The 14592-nt window shown below is 44.8% G+C and overlaps 2 protein-coding genes across 6 annotated transcripts; one reads left to right on the top strand and one right to left on the bottom strand.

Moving 5' to 3' along the window:
- The first annotated feature begins 1236 nt into the window (after window positions 1-1236).
- Window positions 1237-10679, top strand: eif4e2 (eukaryotic translation initiation factor 4E family member 2). Of its 5 annotated transcripts, XM_053884198.1 has the most exons (15): window positions 1237-1491; window positions 1839-2005; window positions 2139-2270; window positions 2346-2542; window positions 2631-2860; window positions 2927-3074; window positions 3395-3561; window positions 3620-3876; window positions 3998-4200; window positions 4798-5053; window positions 5138-5322; window positions 5389-5434; window positions 5899-6915; window positions 7639-7750; window positions 7828-7865. In XM_053884198.1, the coding sequence occupies exons 2-13, from the start codon at window positions 1874-1876 to the stop codon at window positions 5935-5937; spliced, it is 1992 nt and encodes a 663-aa protein (XP_053740173.1). In that variant the 5' UTR covers window positions 1237-1491; window positions 1839-1873; the 3' UTR covers window positions 5938-6915; window positions 7639-7750; window positions 7828-7865. The 5 variants fall into 5 exon arrangements, with proteins under 5 accessions (XP_053740173.1, XP_053740174.1, XP_053740175.1 ...); XM_053884199.1 differs by lacking the exons at window positions 1237-1491; window positions 1839-2005; window positions 2139-2270; ... (7 more) ...; window positions 5138-5322; window positions 5389-5434 and adding exons at window positions 8041-8145; window positions 8226-8378; window positions 9266-9402; window positions 10390-10455; window positions 10513-10679 and having other exon boundaries at window positions 5944-6915; window positions 7828-7962; XM_053884200.1 differs by lacking the exons at window positions 1237-1491; window positions 1839-2005; window positions 2139-2270; ... (7 more) ...; window positions 5138-5322; window positions 5389-5434 and adding exons at window positions 8041-8145; window positions 8226-8378; window positions 9266-9406; window positions 10390-10455; window positions 10513-10679 and having other exon boundaries at window positions 5944-6915; window positions 7828-7962.
- A 276-nt stretch (window positions 10680-10955) lies between these two features.
- Window positions 10956-14196, bottom strand: LOC128770002 (phospholipid scramblase 2). The gene is made up of 7 exons (XM_053884203.1): window positions 13928-14196; window positions 13777-13854; window positions 13526-13718; window positions 12861-12975; window positions 12706-12805; window positions 12562-12620; window positions 10956-11445 (listed from the first exon to the last, which is right to left on the bottom strand). Exons 1-7 carry the CDS (start codon window positions 14190-14192, stop codon window positions 11419-11421), a joined length of 837 nt encoding a protein of 278 aa, XP_053740178.1. The 5' UTR covers window positions 14193-14196; the 3' UTR covers window positions 10956-11418.
- Between the last annotated feature and the right edge of the window lie 396 nt (window positions 14197-14592).

Genomic DNA, 14592 nt, shown 5'->3' with positions numbered 1-14592 from the left:
TTTTTTTTAAATTATTATGATTTATTTTTTAATTATTTTCTGCACTTTTTTCTTCTCTAGAAAATGGAAAATGTAATTTCGTGTACAAAATTATTAAGAACTTAGTTATTTAATCCCATGGAAGTGGAGTAAACGGAGAGTGTAACTGTGTTAATACGATGAACACGGGTGGGTTGGTCTGTGGTCGTAGTGAAGTTTGTTTCTGGGTCAGAGGAAAAACAACAAGGGAAAAGAAAAAGCACAAAATGAGGCCACTTTAGAATGAGGGTCCTATTCTTGTATCCTTTCAAACAAACCACATTCTATGATGTTGATGTGTGGCGTGTTACACTTTCATACCGCACATCACCAGCTGGTAAACTTGAGTCTTGTCCTTGCTGTTCTGCTTCTTTAGTGGAACGGAAGCTATAATGGCTCTACTGGTCAAAACCTGTGAACAATATCCTGCCGGTAAATCGAGCAAAGAAGCTCGGGAAATTTTAATCCCACTTTCAATAGCGTTTGAAGGAGTTGGGTTTTCCCTGCTTCAATGAAGGAGCCAAAGTCCAAGAAGGTCCATATCGACTTCCCTCATCAAACTTCAGTGGTGTTGTTTGAATGCAACAATCTCTTTAGTTCATCTTTGAGGGCTCACGTTTCGTGAAAGATGTGTTCGCACGCACGGAGGGGGAAGTTGGTACCCCAGAGAGAGGGAAAGTACTTTGCAAAATCAGTACTTGACCTCGATTACTGCACTGTCATCATCTTTTCTTACATTGTGGGCAGATCTGTCTTCCGTGCGGCCGTGTTGAGATACTGTCGAGTTGGCAGAGAAACTGCCTGCTGGAAAATGCATTATGGCACCTGTAACATTCAAAAATGCTTGAGTCAAATCACTGCCACTCTGCTATTTTTAACACCAGCCGTAACATTGTGGCCGCTTATGTAAGACGTTTGCCGAATGAAGGGAGATCATGTTACTCAGTTCCTGCCAAAGGAAAGATGATGTCCCAGTTATGAAGTGAATCCTACTCAACTTCTTGGTCAAATCCTTTGACAAAGACTGTTTTGTTGATTTAAAAAAATGTGGTTTTGCATGTGGTTGCGGTTGTTTTCGTCGTTTATGGCAAGGTGCTGACATGTCACAGAATAAAATGTGAAATAAATACAGTTAAATGCAATGTAGAGAGAACGACGCAGTTCATGACCTCGCCAGTAGGTGGCTGTAGTCAACTGTTCAGGAAGGATTCACTCGCCGGGTGTCAGAGCGGAAGTTGTAATGTTTTTACCTCTGTATCTTCTGTGATGTCAACCAAATAGAATTCTATTTCAAGCCTTGGTCACCATTGTTTAAAACACATTTTCTGCAATTGTTTTATTAACCTCTCTTTTCCGTCTCGAACGTGAAGCTGTATAGGATGCTGCATCGGTTGTGGCTGCGAGCTAACGGTAGCTAACGTATAGCTTGCAGTTAGCAGCTGGGCTGTTATGACAGCAGATGAAGAAAATGCGGTAAGAGTTATTACAAAACGAGGTGTTACATCCATTTTAATGGAGTATTTCAACAGTGGGTGCGTTAACCCACTTGTCTCGGTATGTTGCATGTCAAGTATTCAGTGTGGTTTCATTTAATTATTTAACTGTAAATAACTGTAAAGAATCTATGAATGTACTTCAGCTAAGTTACAATATTATAAAACTGGATTTAAAAGGAAACTGGAAATGAAATGAGCACCAAACCGGTGACTACTCAGCAATAAAACGTAATTATTTGCATTATTACACGTGAATGTAAACAAAAACAACCTTGTTTTAAAGGAATGTGTTAATGTGACAAGAGTCGCTCTTCTTTGTTCCAGGTGTCTTGAAGGTTCACATCACCACCAACGAAACCATGGGTGCAGAGAGTGGAGGTGTGGTTCTGTTCGAGGACTTGGATTTCCCCGCTAATGACGCTTCCTTGTTCTCTGATGGCTCCACACCTATAGCCAGACTTCAGGGCAGTGTCATCTGGAAACGTCCGCAGGTTCGATGCTCACATGTCACACCCATCATGAGTCTCACCAAATTCCTATTCAATTACATCACAGTTCACACACTCAGAATTATTTCATGTCACCACGTTGCCTGTCCTCATTGGCTGTCATTTGCACTTGAAGGAGATCTGCCAGTCACCGGTTCTGTATCCTGAAGACGTCAGCCAGGCTCATGCGAAACAGGGATTTCTGGGAGACTGCTGGTTTCTGTGCGCATGCTCCATCCTGCTCAAGAACAAGCATCTCCTGCACAAGGTACAGTCCTTTAAATGCATCCCTGCTCTTGTTAGAGCATTTTGTGATGCTGATCAGTTGCTTGCTTGAATGCAGGTGTTTTCACCAGACCAGCCTTTTTGGGGAGACAGCAAGTACAGAGGCTCCTTCCACTTTAGGTTTTGGAAGCATGGACACTGGAGAGAGGTGACCATTGATGACAGCCTGCCGTGTATCAATTCAACTCCCTGCTTCTCACGCTGCCACTCCCCCAACGCCTTTTGGGTGTCCTTATTGGAAAAGGCCTATGCTAAGTAGGTAGCTTTATTTTCCTTCGAAATATAAACATGTGATGACTTCTTCTGTTAAGCTGTCGATCAATACTCTCACTCAACTCCTCAGGCTTCATGGCTCATATGAGCGGCTGTGGGCTGGGCAAGTCTACGAAGCCATGGTGGACTTGACAGGTGGATTGGCGGAGTGCTGGAGCTTGGGTGACGTTGGAACAGAGGACAGGCTGAAACCCGAACGGGACCGCGATGAGGTCAGAAGGAGGAGACTGGATTTGAACCTCCTGAACTCTATGATGGATGCCTGTGCCATCAGCTGCTCAACTCACAGCAATCCTGGAGGTTTGGTACAATAAGGGGAAGTAAACACATAATAAATATTTTCATTGTGTGCCATGTGGTCTTCAGTTTCAGGCTGCAGTGAGCCAGACCAGCACCATGCACTCTCTGTGATGGAGTGGGTGGATGTGAAGAAGGTTAATGGCACTGAAGTGCGACTTCTCAGGCTCAAGAATCCTTGGGGGAGATGCTCATGGGGAGGAGCCTGGATGGAAGGGTGAGAGTGTGGAACCTCTGGTATTAATGTGCTTGTTTTTGTGATTGTTTTTAAAATCATTCGTGACATTCAACAATCCACATGACTCAATAGTAAAAGGTTGCTTTTTAATTTTGTCTGTTGAAAGTCTGTATTTCTGTTTCCTTCATTTATAAACTTATAATAACAAGTGAACAAAGATAATAAGTCACATAATAATCTGAAATATTTTTTTGGTGTAAGTTAAATAGCCAGAGGAATGTTAAAACCCTAGAGGAAAAATAGATATTTTGAAAAAATTATTCTCGTAACTTTCCACGTCTGCTCTTTTGTCTCTGCAGAGGTGAAGGCTGGGGCTCTGTTGACCATGTTTACGCCTTGACCCTGCAGTCAAGACTAAAAGATGGAGAGTTTTGGCTTGATATAAATGAATTTTTGTCGGAGTTTGATGACGTCACCGTGGGATACCCCATCAGTGAAGAGGGGCACCTACAGAGTATATATACAGGTGTGAGACTACGATATTTTCCTGTGGTGTTCAGGTCTCTGACTCGCTCTTCAAACAGGGGGTGTTCTGAAACACAGTCAGCAGCTGGCGGGCCGCTGGCTGAAAGGTTTCTCCTCGGGTGGAAGTCGCAACAGCAGCAGCTACACCAGCAACCCAAAGTTTTGGCTTAAAGTGTCTGAGAAAGCAGAGGTGCTTGTGTCGCTGCTGCAGCACAGGAAGTGGATGAAGGCGGATGAAAGCAGAAGGACGTGTCATGAGGGCGGCAGTGACACTACTCACCAGCGCTATCATGCTATTGCCCTTCACATGTGGAAGGTTTGTGGTGTTGCATCATAACAAGTCCTGTATCCGTCATTCTTAAAATAAAACCCAAAGATCTGAAGCATTTTATAGGTCATGTCTGTTTGAACTTTAATTCGATGTTTTGCATTCATAGGTGCAGAAAAAGCATTTTAATCTGAGCCGAACTGTGAACCAACCTCCACATGCTTCTACTCACTGCCACACCTACGATAGAGAGGTGGTGCTGCCTGGACTGCTGGAGCCTGGCTTCTACCTGCTGATCCCCAGCTGTTACCAGCATGGAGCGGAGGCCAACTTTCTCATCAGGGTCTTCTCCTCCTCCCCTGCATCACTCAGGTAACCTGACATGACTATGTCAATGAGGTGGACACCAAAATATTAGTGAGTTATCGCTGTATCACAATGATCAACCCGAATCGATGAACAATTTCCCACTCCACAATAAAGAAATTGCCCTCAACCACACCTTTAAATTTGGTTACTTATTTAGTTCCAGTATTTACTGTGTCATTGTACCCATTTTTAAATCGATACATTTTATGAGACAAATAGTTGTGACTCATAGTTCATTTTTTATAAACATATTTACGTTAGCATCGGCCTGTAACGTTTTTACGGTAGGCGTTCATGCAGTAAAAAGAGGATGGTAGAGGAACAGTGACACCTGCTGGTCATTCTGTAGAAGACTCTAAAAAAGATATTTTAATCATTTTAATTTGATTTTAATAATCTTCTTTGCGGATGTATCCACATTATCGACACAAAAGCATCTTGTAGTGTGCGATAACAGATCAATGAACTGAGCTGAATGACTTAGTTTGTAAAATGATAATAATATAACGCTCCTTTATGATGTTTTTTTTTTAATCTGAAAGTACTCATTTTATTTTTGATGTCAATGATTGACATGTGATCCATCTGTGTTACTCCAAGTGCCCTAAAAAGCCCAGCACCACCACTGCCAATCGCTGCAAACGCTGAGTGGGAGACTCAGCACTTCCGTGGCTCATGGGTGAAAGGACGAACAGCAGGAGGAAGCAGGAACTTCACGTCTCACAGGGAGAATCCGTGCTTCCCATTTACAGTGTCCGAAGACTCGACCAGGCCTATGGGTGTTAATATCAAGATCACCCTGCATCAGGGTGCGGCTGATTCTGACCTGCTCCCCATTGGCTTCCACGTCTACAAGGTCAGTGCACTTTTACTGTTGAATAGAGGTTTTGAAACCTGCCTTTCTGCGGTCCATTTGCTTGAGTGTCCTCTCTGTTTACAGGTCCCAGATGGAGACATGTCTGAGGCCTGGGTGGATCCTGTCGCCAGCTGCGTCCCTCACTGCTACACTCCGGACGTCAGCCTGTCCTGCCGTCTGTCCCCTGGACTGTACCACGCCGTACCGTCCACCTATCAGCCCGACTGCTCATCGGACTTCACACTCAGCGTCGCCCGCATCATCAACAGGTTGGCCAAAGCACAGCTTTTACGTAGTCTGAAACGTTTTCTGAAATGTTATTGTTGCTTAAATAGGAAGGTGGTCCAAAGCAAGGAGTGTTTGGGGAAAGCTATTCAAGAGGTAAGTCATTTTCATCTGTAACTATCCACACCCTCTGCTTGTGTTCGGACCTGTATCCTTACTGTGTTGTCATACATTTCAAGTTTAACTTGAAATGTATTACAGTGGTACCTCGGTTCTCGACCACAATCCGTTCCAGAAGGCAGTTTGAGAAGTGAAATGTTCAAAATCTGAATCGATTTTTTACAATGAATGGAAAAAGAAATAATGTGTTCCAAGCCTTAAAATAGTCTTTTGTAGGAGTGAATGTAGAGTGTCTGCTGCAGGTGGCTGTTCCTCTATGTGTGTGGCCGCTGCATGTGGGAGGGGTTGCTGAGTGAGTGACGTCTCTCCAGAAGGGAAGAGGTGCACAAGTTGTGAAGCATTAAATGATAAAACATTTTCAGAGGGAGCTGTTTTGGTTGAAAGACGCCGCCAAAGAAGGGGCTGAAACATTAACCTATTGATCTGGGTTTGTTTTCCAGGTTTCCAGTATCTCTGTGATGACAAGCCAGTTCACTTGACCACTGCCGATGGTCTCCTCAAACATGCAGAGCCTTGTGCGCTTGCTGCGGCGTGTTCGGACATGTACGTGCAGCGAAACTGTGTGTCAGGACTGGGAGATGGCCCTTCATCCTGAACCGCCGCGGCTCCGGGCCGATGGCCCGCCACACACTCTTCAGAGATTAGGACATCAGAGGTTGTCGGTGGGCTGGGCTCCTAATGAAGTATGACGGGACTGACTGGTGTAAACAAACAGCCGCCATTGAAGAGGGCCGCCGCTGCTCTTGCTCATTCACTCACTGATGCGCCCGGCGGACTAGAACAAAGAGCGCTCTCATCAAGGTTCTCACTGAGGCACAGGGGGCGAGGAATGAGGGGATGGACTCTCACCGCACTGTGCCACACCGTGTAACTTTCCGGTTCTTTCTCTTATACTCTCTGGTCAATATCATGGTAGCCTTTTATTTTAGATGATGTTTAGGTGACTCTCCGTACGATCGGTACGTTTCTAGCTTTCCTTTTGCCCTGAACTCCACTTCAACTGTGTGGCTGTTTGATGGTGCCGTACGGGAGGATGACGGAGGGTTGAAAGGGTGGATGCGGCACATCAGAGGCGGCGTATGAAAGGGGTCGCTCGCCCTTTTTCTATGAGGCTGTGTGTGTTTCTGGAGCTCATACAAGACTGTATGTGTGCAGAATGACATGCTCTGTGATCATTGAATCTCTGGAGCCTGTAGTACGTTTTGGAAATAAGTGATTACAGTCACACACTTTGAGATGTGTGCGGGAATAAAAAGGCTGAAACAAAAGTCTGAGCTCGCTTCACTAGACTGTTTCACACCATACGTTTGGAGCCACGTGAAACTTCTCAGCTGTCACGTTCAACTTTACGTGCGCGTCCACGGAAGTTCACATTGCGCGCCGCCGTTGCTGCGGAATCCCGGAGGCAGTAGTCGAACTCGGAAAAGCTACAAAATAATGAACAACAAATTTGACGCGTGAGTACAAAGTTGAATGAGCGAGTCTTGTTTGCGCGGTGGACTCTTGTCTGCGGCGGCTCACTGGGACCGTAGTAATGGAGTGCCGCATGCTAAACGAGAGGTGTGTCAGTTTAAGTGCATGGTTCTGTGCGAGCCTTGTGCTGAAATTCTACGTCGTAGCGATGTGTTGATAAAACATCTACACAAACGCATGATGGTAGCGTCAGTTTTGCACCGGTTTATCGCAGAAAATGTTTGTTAGCATTAGCATTGGTCGACGAAAGCCGACTAGGCCGCAGATCCTCGATGTGGGAGTAGTGACGTGACCGCGCTAATGCTGCTCATGCTCGGCGGCTGCTAGCCTCCCTGGCCGCTCAAACGTGTTCGACTAGTTTTATTTGAGCTGTATTTGGTGTGTAAGGATAGATGCTCCCACTGTATGATTTGAAACTAATGACTTTGTTTTTGTAATGAATGAGGTCTCCATATGAGTCAGTGAGCGACTTTATATCAAAGCTAAAGTCTGCTTTAGTTGGCCTTCACCCCAGTATGTTCGATTTTTACGTGCTCCACCAGTTGATCTAACGGTGTCGTTGCAATGCTAAAGAAACGTGTTGTGAATTGGACCTTCTTACCAATGTACAAGTCTACGTACTATGTTCAGCATTCATTTAAGCACATGGGTTTTTTTTATTTGGAAAGAATCATTGTATATTAAAATGTGTGTTTCTTCCCGTCCAGCTTAAAAGATGACGACAGTGGAGACCATGAACAGGACCAAGGCTCACCGAAAGACTGTGAGAAGGAAAAGATTGAAGATGAGGAGAAGGAGCAGAACATCACAAAGAAAAAAGTGAGGTTCCGGGTGTTGTCCTGCTCACATGAATACGAGTCATTTAGACCTAACTGATTTCATTCTGGATACAACAGATGGTTGTACCTGGGGCAGGAGAGCACCCTCTCCAGTACAACTACACCTTCTGGTACTCGAGGCGCACCCCAGGGAGACCCGCCAGCACCCAGAGCTACGAACAGAATATTAAACAGATCGGCAGCTTTGCTTCGGTTAGCAGAGTCTTGGCTTTTTCATCTCCAGTTTAAGTGCTTGTTCATTGTGAAATAACGTTTCATTCCCTTCCTCAGGTGGAGCAATTTTGGCGTTTCTATAGTCACATGATCCGGCCGGGCGATTTGACTGGCCACAGTGACTTCCATTTGTTCAAGGAAGGAATCAAGCCCATGTGGGAGGTGGGCACTTTTTTCCTTTTCGGCATCTGCGTTTAGAAGAGTTTGAAATTACAGTTTTTTCATCTGCCTTTAAATCTTAGGATGATGCCAATAAGATGGGTGGCAAGTGGATCATCCGCCTCAGGAAAGGCCTGGCATCCCGATGCTGGGAGAATCTCATCTTGGCCATGTTGGGGGAGCAGTTCATGGTTGGAGAGGAGATCTGTGGGGCTGTTGTGTCTGTTCGCTTTCAGGTAACCGGAACCTTTCACCTGTCCCTTGCTTTACCATTGAGTATATGACCGTCTGTGTTCATACTGCTTGATCGTGAAACAACGGTTGCTGTTAAAAAGTTGATGGCTCTCAACTAGAACAGTGAATCGTAACCATAATATGGGCCACAAGCGCCTCCTAGAGGGCCGCTAAAAGTTTTTTTGTTTTACATCTCTCGGCCGCGAGACACTCAGTTTTAACACATGAGCCACATATGGTGGCTGTAGTGTGTCACTGCATTGACAGCTGCAAATCTGTGAGAGTTACCAACGACGGAGAAGTTCTTGAAAAGAAAAAATGATAAAGTAAACACTGTTCATGAAAGCACCTGTGGGGGCAGTTTTGAAAATTAGTTTATTCGTGATACTTTCATTTACACGTTACTTATATCTTCTAAGGAGCTTCAATAAAATATATCATTTTTATTTTATGCTATTTATTTAGTTAGATTCATTTTATTCCAAATGTAATTCATTTTTTCCAATTTTCTCTGCAGTTTGCATCAACTGTATTTTTTAAGTAAATTTGATGAATTACTAAATTAAAACTAAATAAACCATTTTCTATAGTAAATGTGATGAATATGACTTGCACCTGATTCTGCTGCTGGTTGGACTTTTCGATGACAAATAACTTTGCAGTGATAACATGGTGTCATGTCATTTCACAAGGTTTTGCTTTGTTTACGTGCAAGTAGATTAAATATGGTTATTGAACACGAATGATATGAAGAGTCATCAATCAGTTCTATGACTTGAATGGGCCCCGGGTCCATTTGTTCTGGAAGAGGTGGGCCCCGAGATCAAAAACATTAAGAACCCCTGAACTGGATGACACTTGTACTAAGGCACCTGCTGCGATGTTCCAGGAGGACATCATCTCGATCTGGAACAAAACTGCCAGTGACCAGGCGACGACTGCCCGCATCAGAGACACGCTCCGCAGAGTCCTCAACCTTCCTCCCAACACCATCATGGAGTACAAGACCCACACAGACAGCATTAAGTATGTATGTCTCATCAGTTTTTTACTTCTTCTCACATCACACCATCATGTTGTCTCGTGTACACGTCAATCATTTATCCGTCATAACAAGAAATCTTGTAGGATCAGAGAGTCTTGAATCTTTGAGAGTCATGTATGTGTGGTAGAAAAGCTGTTTTGGCCCTTGAAAGTTGAACATCCTGGACAGCAGTCCGACTAATTGTGAACCCATGTGAAGGTTCTTGCTGATGCTAGTGAGAACATTTAGTGTCTTTCATGACGCTATGCTTAGACCAATAAGTCGAGTAAAAAATAGCTGAACAGCAGAGTTCCAGTCAACCTCCTACCTCTGGTTCATCTCTCTGATCCCATCACCTGCTCTCTGGAATGGTCTCAAGCAAGTCCTAACTATCCAAGATCCTAAATCTGGATGGAGAATTTAATGTTGCAGAGGTGACTCTGGCAGCCAGGATACTCAAGGTTGCCCTTCAAATAAACAGCTCACAATTCCTTACTCATTCAGCATCATACCCCTCAAAGATGAGCAACAAAATATCCCTCCATCTCTCCAGTCATCATTTGTGCGTTCCTACGTTTAACATTGCTGTTGGGCTAAAGCTCTCACAGACCACTGTCATTTAGAAGTAGATTTTCTCACTTGCGTGTTTTAAATATTTCAGAAGAAGTCCTTAGGAAGCAGTTTCCTAATGTTAGCTCATCATGTGCAGCTTTGTTCTTCATGTAGTTGCATCTTATTTTGAGCTGAAATTTCCAATTGACGGAAGGTTATAACAGATACAGATCTGACTCAGTAATATCTGCATCCATCCACTCGTCTATGTGTTGAGGTGCCTCACCAGACATCATCATTTTTTACCTTTGGTTCTGTAGCCCTCGATTTTTTTATTGTGATGTTATCTGTGATATTCTTCAGAAGTGCTCTGTTTTTCATTGTTCAAAATTAGATTGTCTGTGCATTGACTTTTCCGAGCCTTTGTGTGTCTGCAGAGCATGGGAAGACTTCCATGGTCTGGTGAATGCTAGTGGTGGACGCTAGCGGCCGCACAGTGGAAGGTGAGGGCTGCTTTTCATGTGTTTAGAATGGTTTATATAATAATATTACTCTCACAGGATTGTGGAAATGCAGGGAAAAGCGTGGAGTCCTGGAAGGACTCGTCTGTGCAGGTCGACACTGTGGGATGCTGAAGTCCAGAGAAGACTAGAAAAGAACATTCCTTCTGAAGAGAAAGGTGTGTCAGCTGACAGGAGGCAGGGGAGTTTTTTTTTTTTTTTTTATTCAACAGAGAAGACAAGAGACTTTTTTTTTTTTAATTTGCAAGTGAGTGTAACTTGCCACCAGACGAGGGCATATGTGGGTCGCTGAGTTGCTCTGACAAAGTATGCTTGACAAAAATCCATCAACCAAACTCAAGTTTTATTCTTTATTTCATCAAGACTCTCACAGGGTTGCAGGTACTAGTCATTTTTGTTTTTATGCTGCGTTTTAACAAGTCCTGGTTATTTTTTTTTTAACCAGAATTTCTACAAATATTATGGGGAATATATTTGTAATGGTAGCTGGTGAAGGAAGGCGACTCTCCAGTCAGGCATCTTCTGAATGCACTGCCGCGCTGCCTAAAAAAATCACTGTGCCTGGCTCCAGTCTGAGCAGAAGTGGTGACTTGCGTCCTCGGCTCCACTTCAGTGACGGCTGGAGATGTTAAAAGGGACATCCTGATGTCTTTGGAAAACCCTGACTATTTTAATCAATGAGAGATGTTTTGGGTATCTTGTCAAGAGAAGGATGGGTATAGTTTGTTCAAAGAACTGTTATGCCGCCCATGTTGGGCGGTGACATGGCGCCGTGTGTGTGTGTGTGTGTATAGGTGTCAGCAGTGTATAGTCGCGCTCTTCATTGTACATCAAATGGATTAAAGCAATAAATGTCACATATGCGTCTGCTGCTACTGCGGTGTCAGATTCTTCATCGGCCTCCTTCTGAGGTCCAGCGTCTTGCTCCATGTGTAGCTGATGTTTTCAGCTCATCTCAAAAAACATGTGATTCTGGGAAGATGTGGAGGGAACGACATGAATTAGACGGGTTTCAGCATCAACAGTTGAGATGAACACTTGATAGTTAATGTGCAACAGTTGGGAAATTCAAACTTTCACACAAACAAGTTGAGAACTTGAGTAAAGGTTCATCACAATTTTCCTCTTTATAAAGAAAACAAGTACCGTAATTTCCAGATTATAAGGCTCTACTTTTTTCTCCTGGTCTGTGTCTTGAACAGCAACTCGCCTAATGTATGGATTTCACAGACTTGAGAGCATTATTCTGCCAAAACCTGCTGTTTTCGCTCGTGTGTTCGCGGCTCCGCCAACAGAGCCGATCTCCTAGAAGACCAGACACCACAAGCAGCAGCTGAGACCAGCTGTGGTGTCGGAACTACGGGCACACGGGCGAAAACGGCGCATTTTGAGCGCTTTAATATCAATAAAAGATGTGAGGAGTTCATGATTCAAGTTGAACACATTGCCCAGTTTGTTTCATGAGTCAGTCTCCATGCTGGACACAGTTTCAAAAGTAGTTCAGAAGTGATCCTCATGCACTGACCTTATGACAGCGCAAACAGCACCGCTGCACCCGTGCCTTATAGACTGGTGCGGCTTATGTATGAACAAGATCAATTTTCCTTCTTAAATTTGTAATAGTGGGTGGAGCTCATAGTCCAGAATTTATGGTATATTAAAACTATATATTTAAGTGGCCAATAGTCCATCATGAGGAGCATAAACTTTTGTTTTGGTGACACTTGAGCCGGAACATATATTACAATAAATTCATATATGCATTACCATCTTATTAGCCAGTTATTACTCATAATAAAGTACTGTAGTTGTTAGTATGTGGCTCAGCTCAACTCCATTTTTCACAGAAAATTACTGATTTACTGTAAATGAGCATGAACAAAAACATTATTTATTTTGTTTTTGTTTTCTCTTCCATCCTGCATAAAGAACAGTTTTAATCTTAGTTTTTATTTGTACATTTTTCCTATTAATCATGTCTGATAACACTCCATATAGAAATAAAAAATGTGGTTAAGACAGCAAGTCGACCGTCGGGCTGATAGTGTGAGTTACATTTCCAAGGCAGCTGCAAAGGAAGCGCCTCACCAATAAGAAGGTGGCAGCCAGGAGCAGCACTTTGCTCTGAGAGTCCATCCCCGGCGGCACTGGAAGAGTGAAGCAGATTCTCAAATGAAGTCATTACAGTGGGTCACAGCAGGCGGCAGTCACCCCAGAGAAGGGCCAACTCACCCTGAAGTCCAAAATAATCATGGTCCATGTTGCGCTCTGCGTTAAAGCCGGGCCATTTCTTCCAGATGGTGCCGATCCTCTCGCTGACGCTGGAGACGATCTGAGGTGAAAACGCAAATGAAGGCCGTGCAGCGGTGACGCTTAGGTTCTGTCACCTGAAAGGTCTGGTTGGTGAGGCATCTGCACGGGCAGCAGGGACCCTGGATGGTGACGGTGGACGATGGCGTCCTCGGGTCCCCGACCTCCAGGAGAGGAGTGAACATGCTCCACCTGATGAGAGGAAGATCTCTGTATGTAACGGGCAACCTGGGTCGCACTGGCGCTGGCTCCACACACTGGCACGGCCCAGAATGATGCTTGGTTGATCCCATTTTCAGCTGTCATGATTTCAGAGCACCAAAGCCATTGTTAGCTTGGTGTCTGCCGAGTTCAAACTAGGGCAGGCTTTATTCCTGCACCACAGAGAGAATATTTAGACCTGTTATAGCACCGGGTCACTGAAACCACCCGCAGTCCAGCCTTGTTGGTTCTGACTCAGATCAGACCCAGCGTTTTGAGTTGACAGTCATGTTCCGAAGTCTTGAGTCTGGCCGTGTGCGGGGAGTCCGGCTCCAGCGCGGCAGCTGCTGCTGCTCCCACAGGCATGTCGGACCAGCACAGGGCATCTCGGGTGCTTAAGGTTCGGCCTGAGAAACTGGCTGCTGTGTCGTCTGAGAATGTGAGGTATTCAGTGTGTGCTGCTGGAGTCGTGTGTCGGGGTCAGAAGTTTTCATTTAAATATACCCACGTCGGGGTCACTGTTGTTATTCCCCAGGCTCACCTCTGCCGTACCGTCCCGATGAGCTCCTTCTGAGGAGTGAATGCTCTGACCTCCATGAGGCAACAGCCGAAGCAACAAGCGTCCGCCCTGAACGGCCTTTCAAAATAAAAGCGCTGCTGGCCCTGGGGGTCAAAGCCGGTGAGGGAGCAGGCCCGGGCTGGACCACAGCACTGGAGGCACACGCACGAGCTCTCTGCCGGGGAGAAGACACTGAAATGGCTCCAACTCCATCAGGTGGTTTTGGGTCCTACCTTCAACCACCACTAGGATGGGTGACCTGCTGGGTCCAGCTGCGATGTTGAAGACCCTCCTGGGAACACACCGTGGACCTTCAGGGAGGAAACAGCCAGACTTGAAGGAAGCTGGTCCAACACCTGGGATACACTGAGATAAAGATCTGACCTTGTAGTTCTGGTTCAGCAGTGATGTAGATGTGAGAGACAAGGTCCAGAAAGCTCCAGATGTCTTTCTCCAAAGGATCCATTTTCGGATCTTGGACCCATGTAGAGAGATTTTTGCCGCGCTCGCTCGGGTTAGCCTCGTGTGAGGGATCACTTCTGTTCTGGAACGTCCTGATGATCATGGAGATGTGCTTTTCTCGCTCCAGGCGACGGAAAGGCGGCGGCTGTGTGACCACTGCTGACATGCTGCGGAGCTCAACTAGCATCCAATATTATGTTCTTCAACTGCCGTAAACAAGTCGCTCTGAGGATTGTTTCACCTATTATAGAATAATCTACACTTACGCTGAAGGCTTGGCTTTTGTTGTTGCTATAGCAACGCAACAAAACAAGTTCACTCAAGCTACGTGGAAGTAACTTGTTCATTCGTAAAGTTCTTTCAATTGCGGTGATGTATGAGGACATTTAACACTCAGAAGCTGAAGTTGTAGTGAGTACAACTGCATAAAATCTTGGGTAATAATTTCAGGGAATCCGCACAAAAATAAATAATTTATTAAGTCAGAATTCCAGTTTCATTTGAATGGAAGTGAAATTCAAATGGATTAGTTTGGTTCCAGAAACATGCTACACTGTAGATGCCTTACATATGTCATACAAACACAT

The sequence above is a fragment of the Synchiropus splendidus genome, chromosome 13 (genome assembly GCF_027744825.2).
Source record: "Synchiropus splendidus isolate RoL2022-P1 chromosome 13, RoL_Sspl_1.0, whole genome shotgun sequence".
Lineage (NCBI taxonomy): Eukaryota > Metazoa > Chordata > Actinopteri > Syngnathiformes > Callionymidae > Synchiropus > Synchiropus splendidus.
This window is presented reverse-complemented; position numbering and strand designations above follow the sequence as displayed.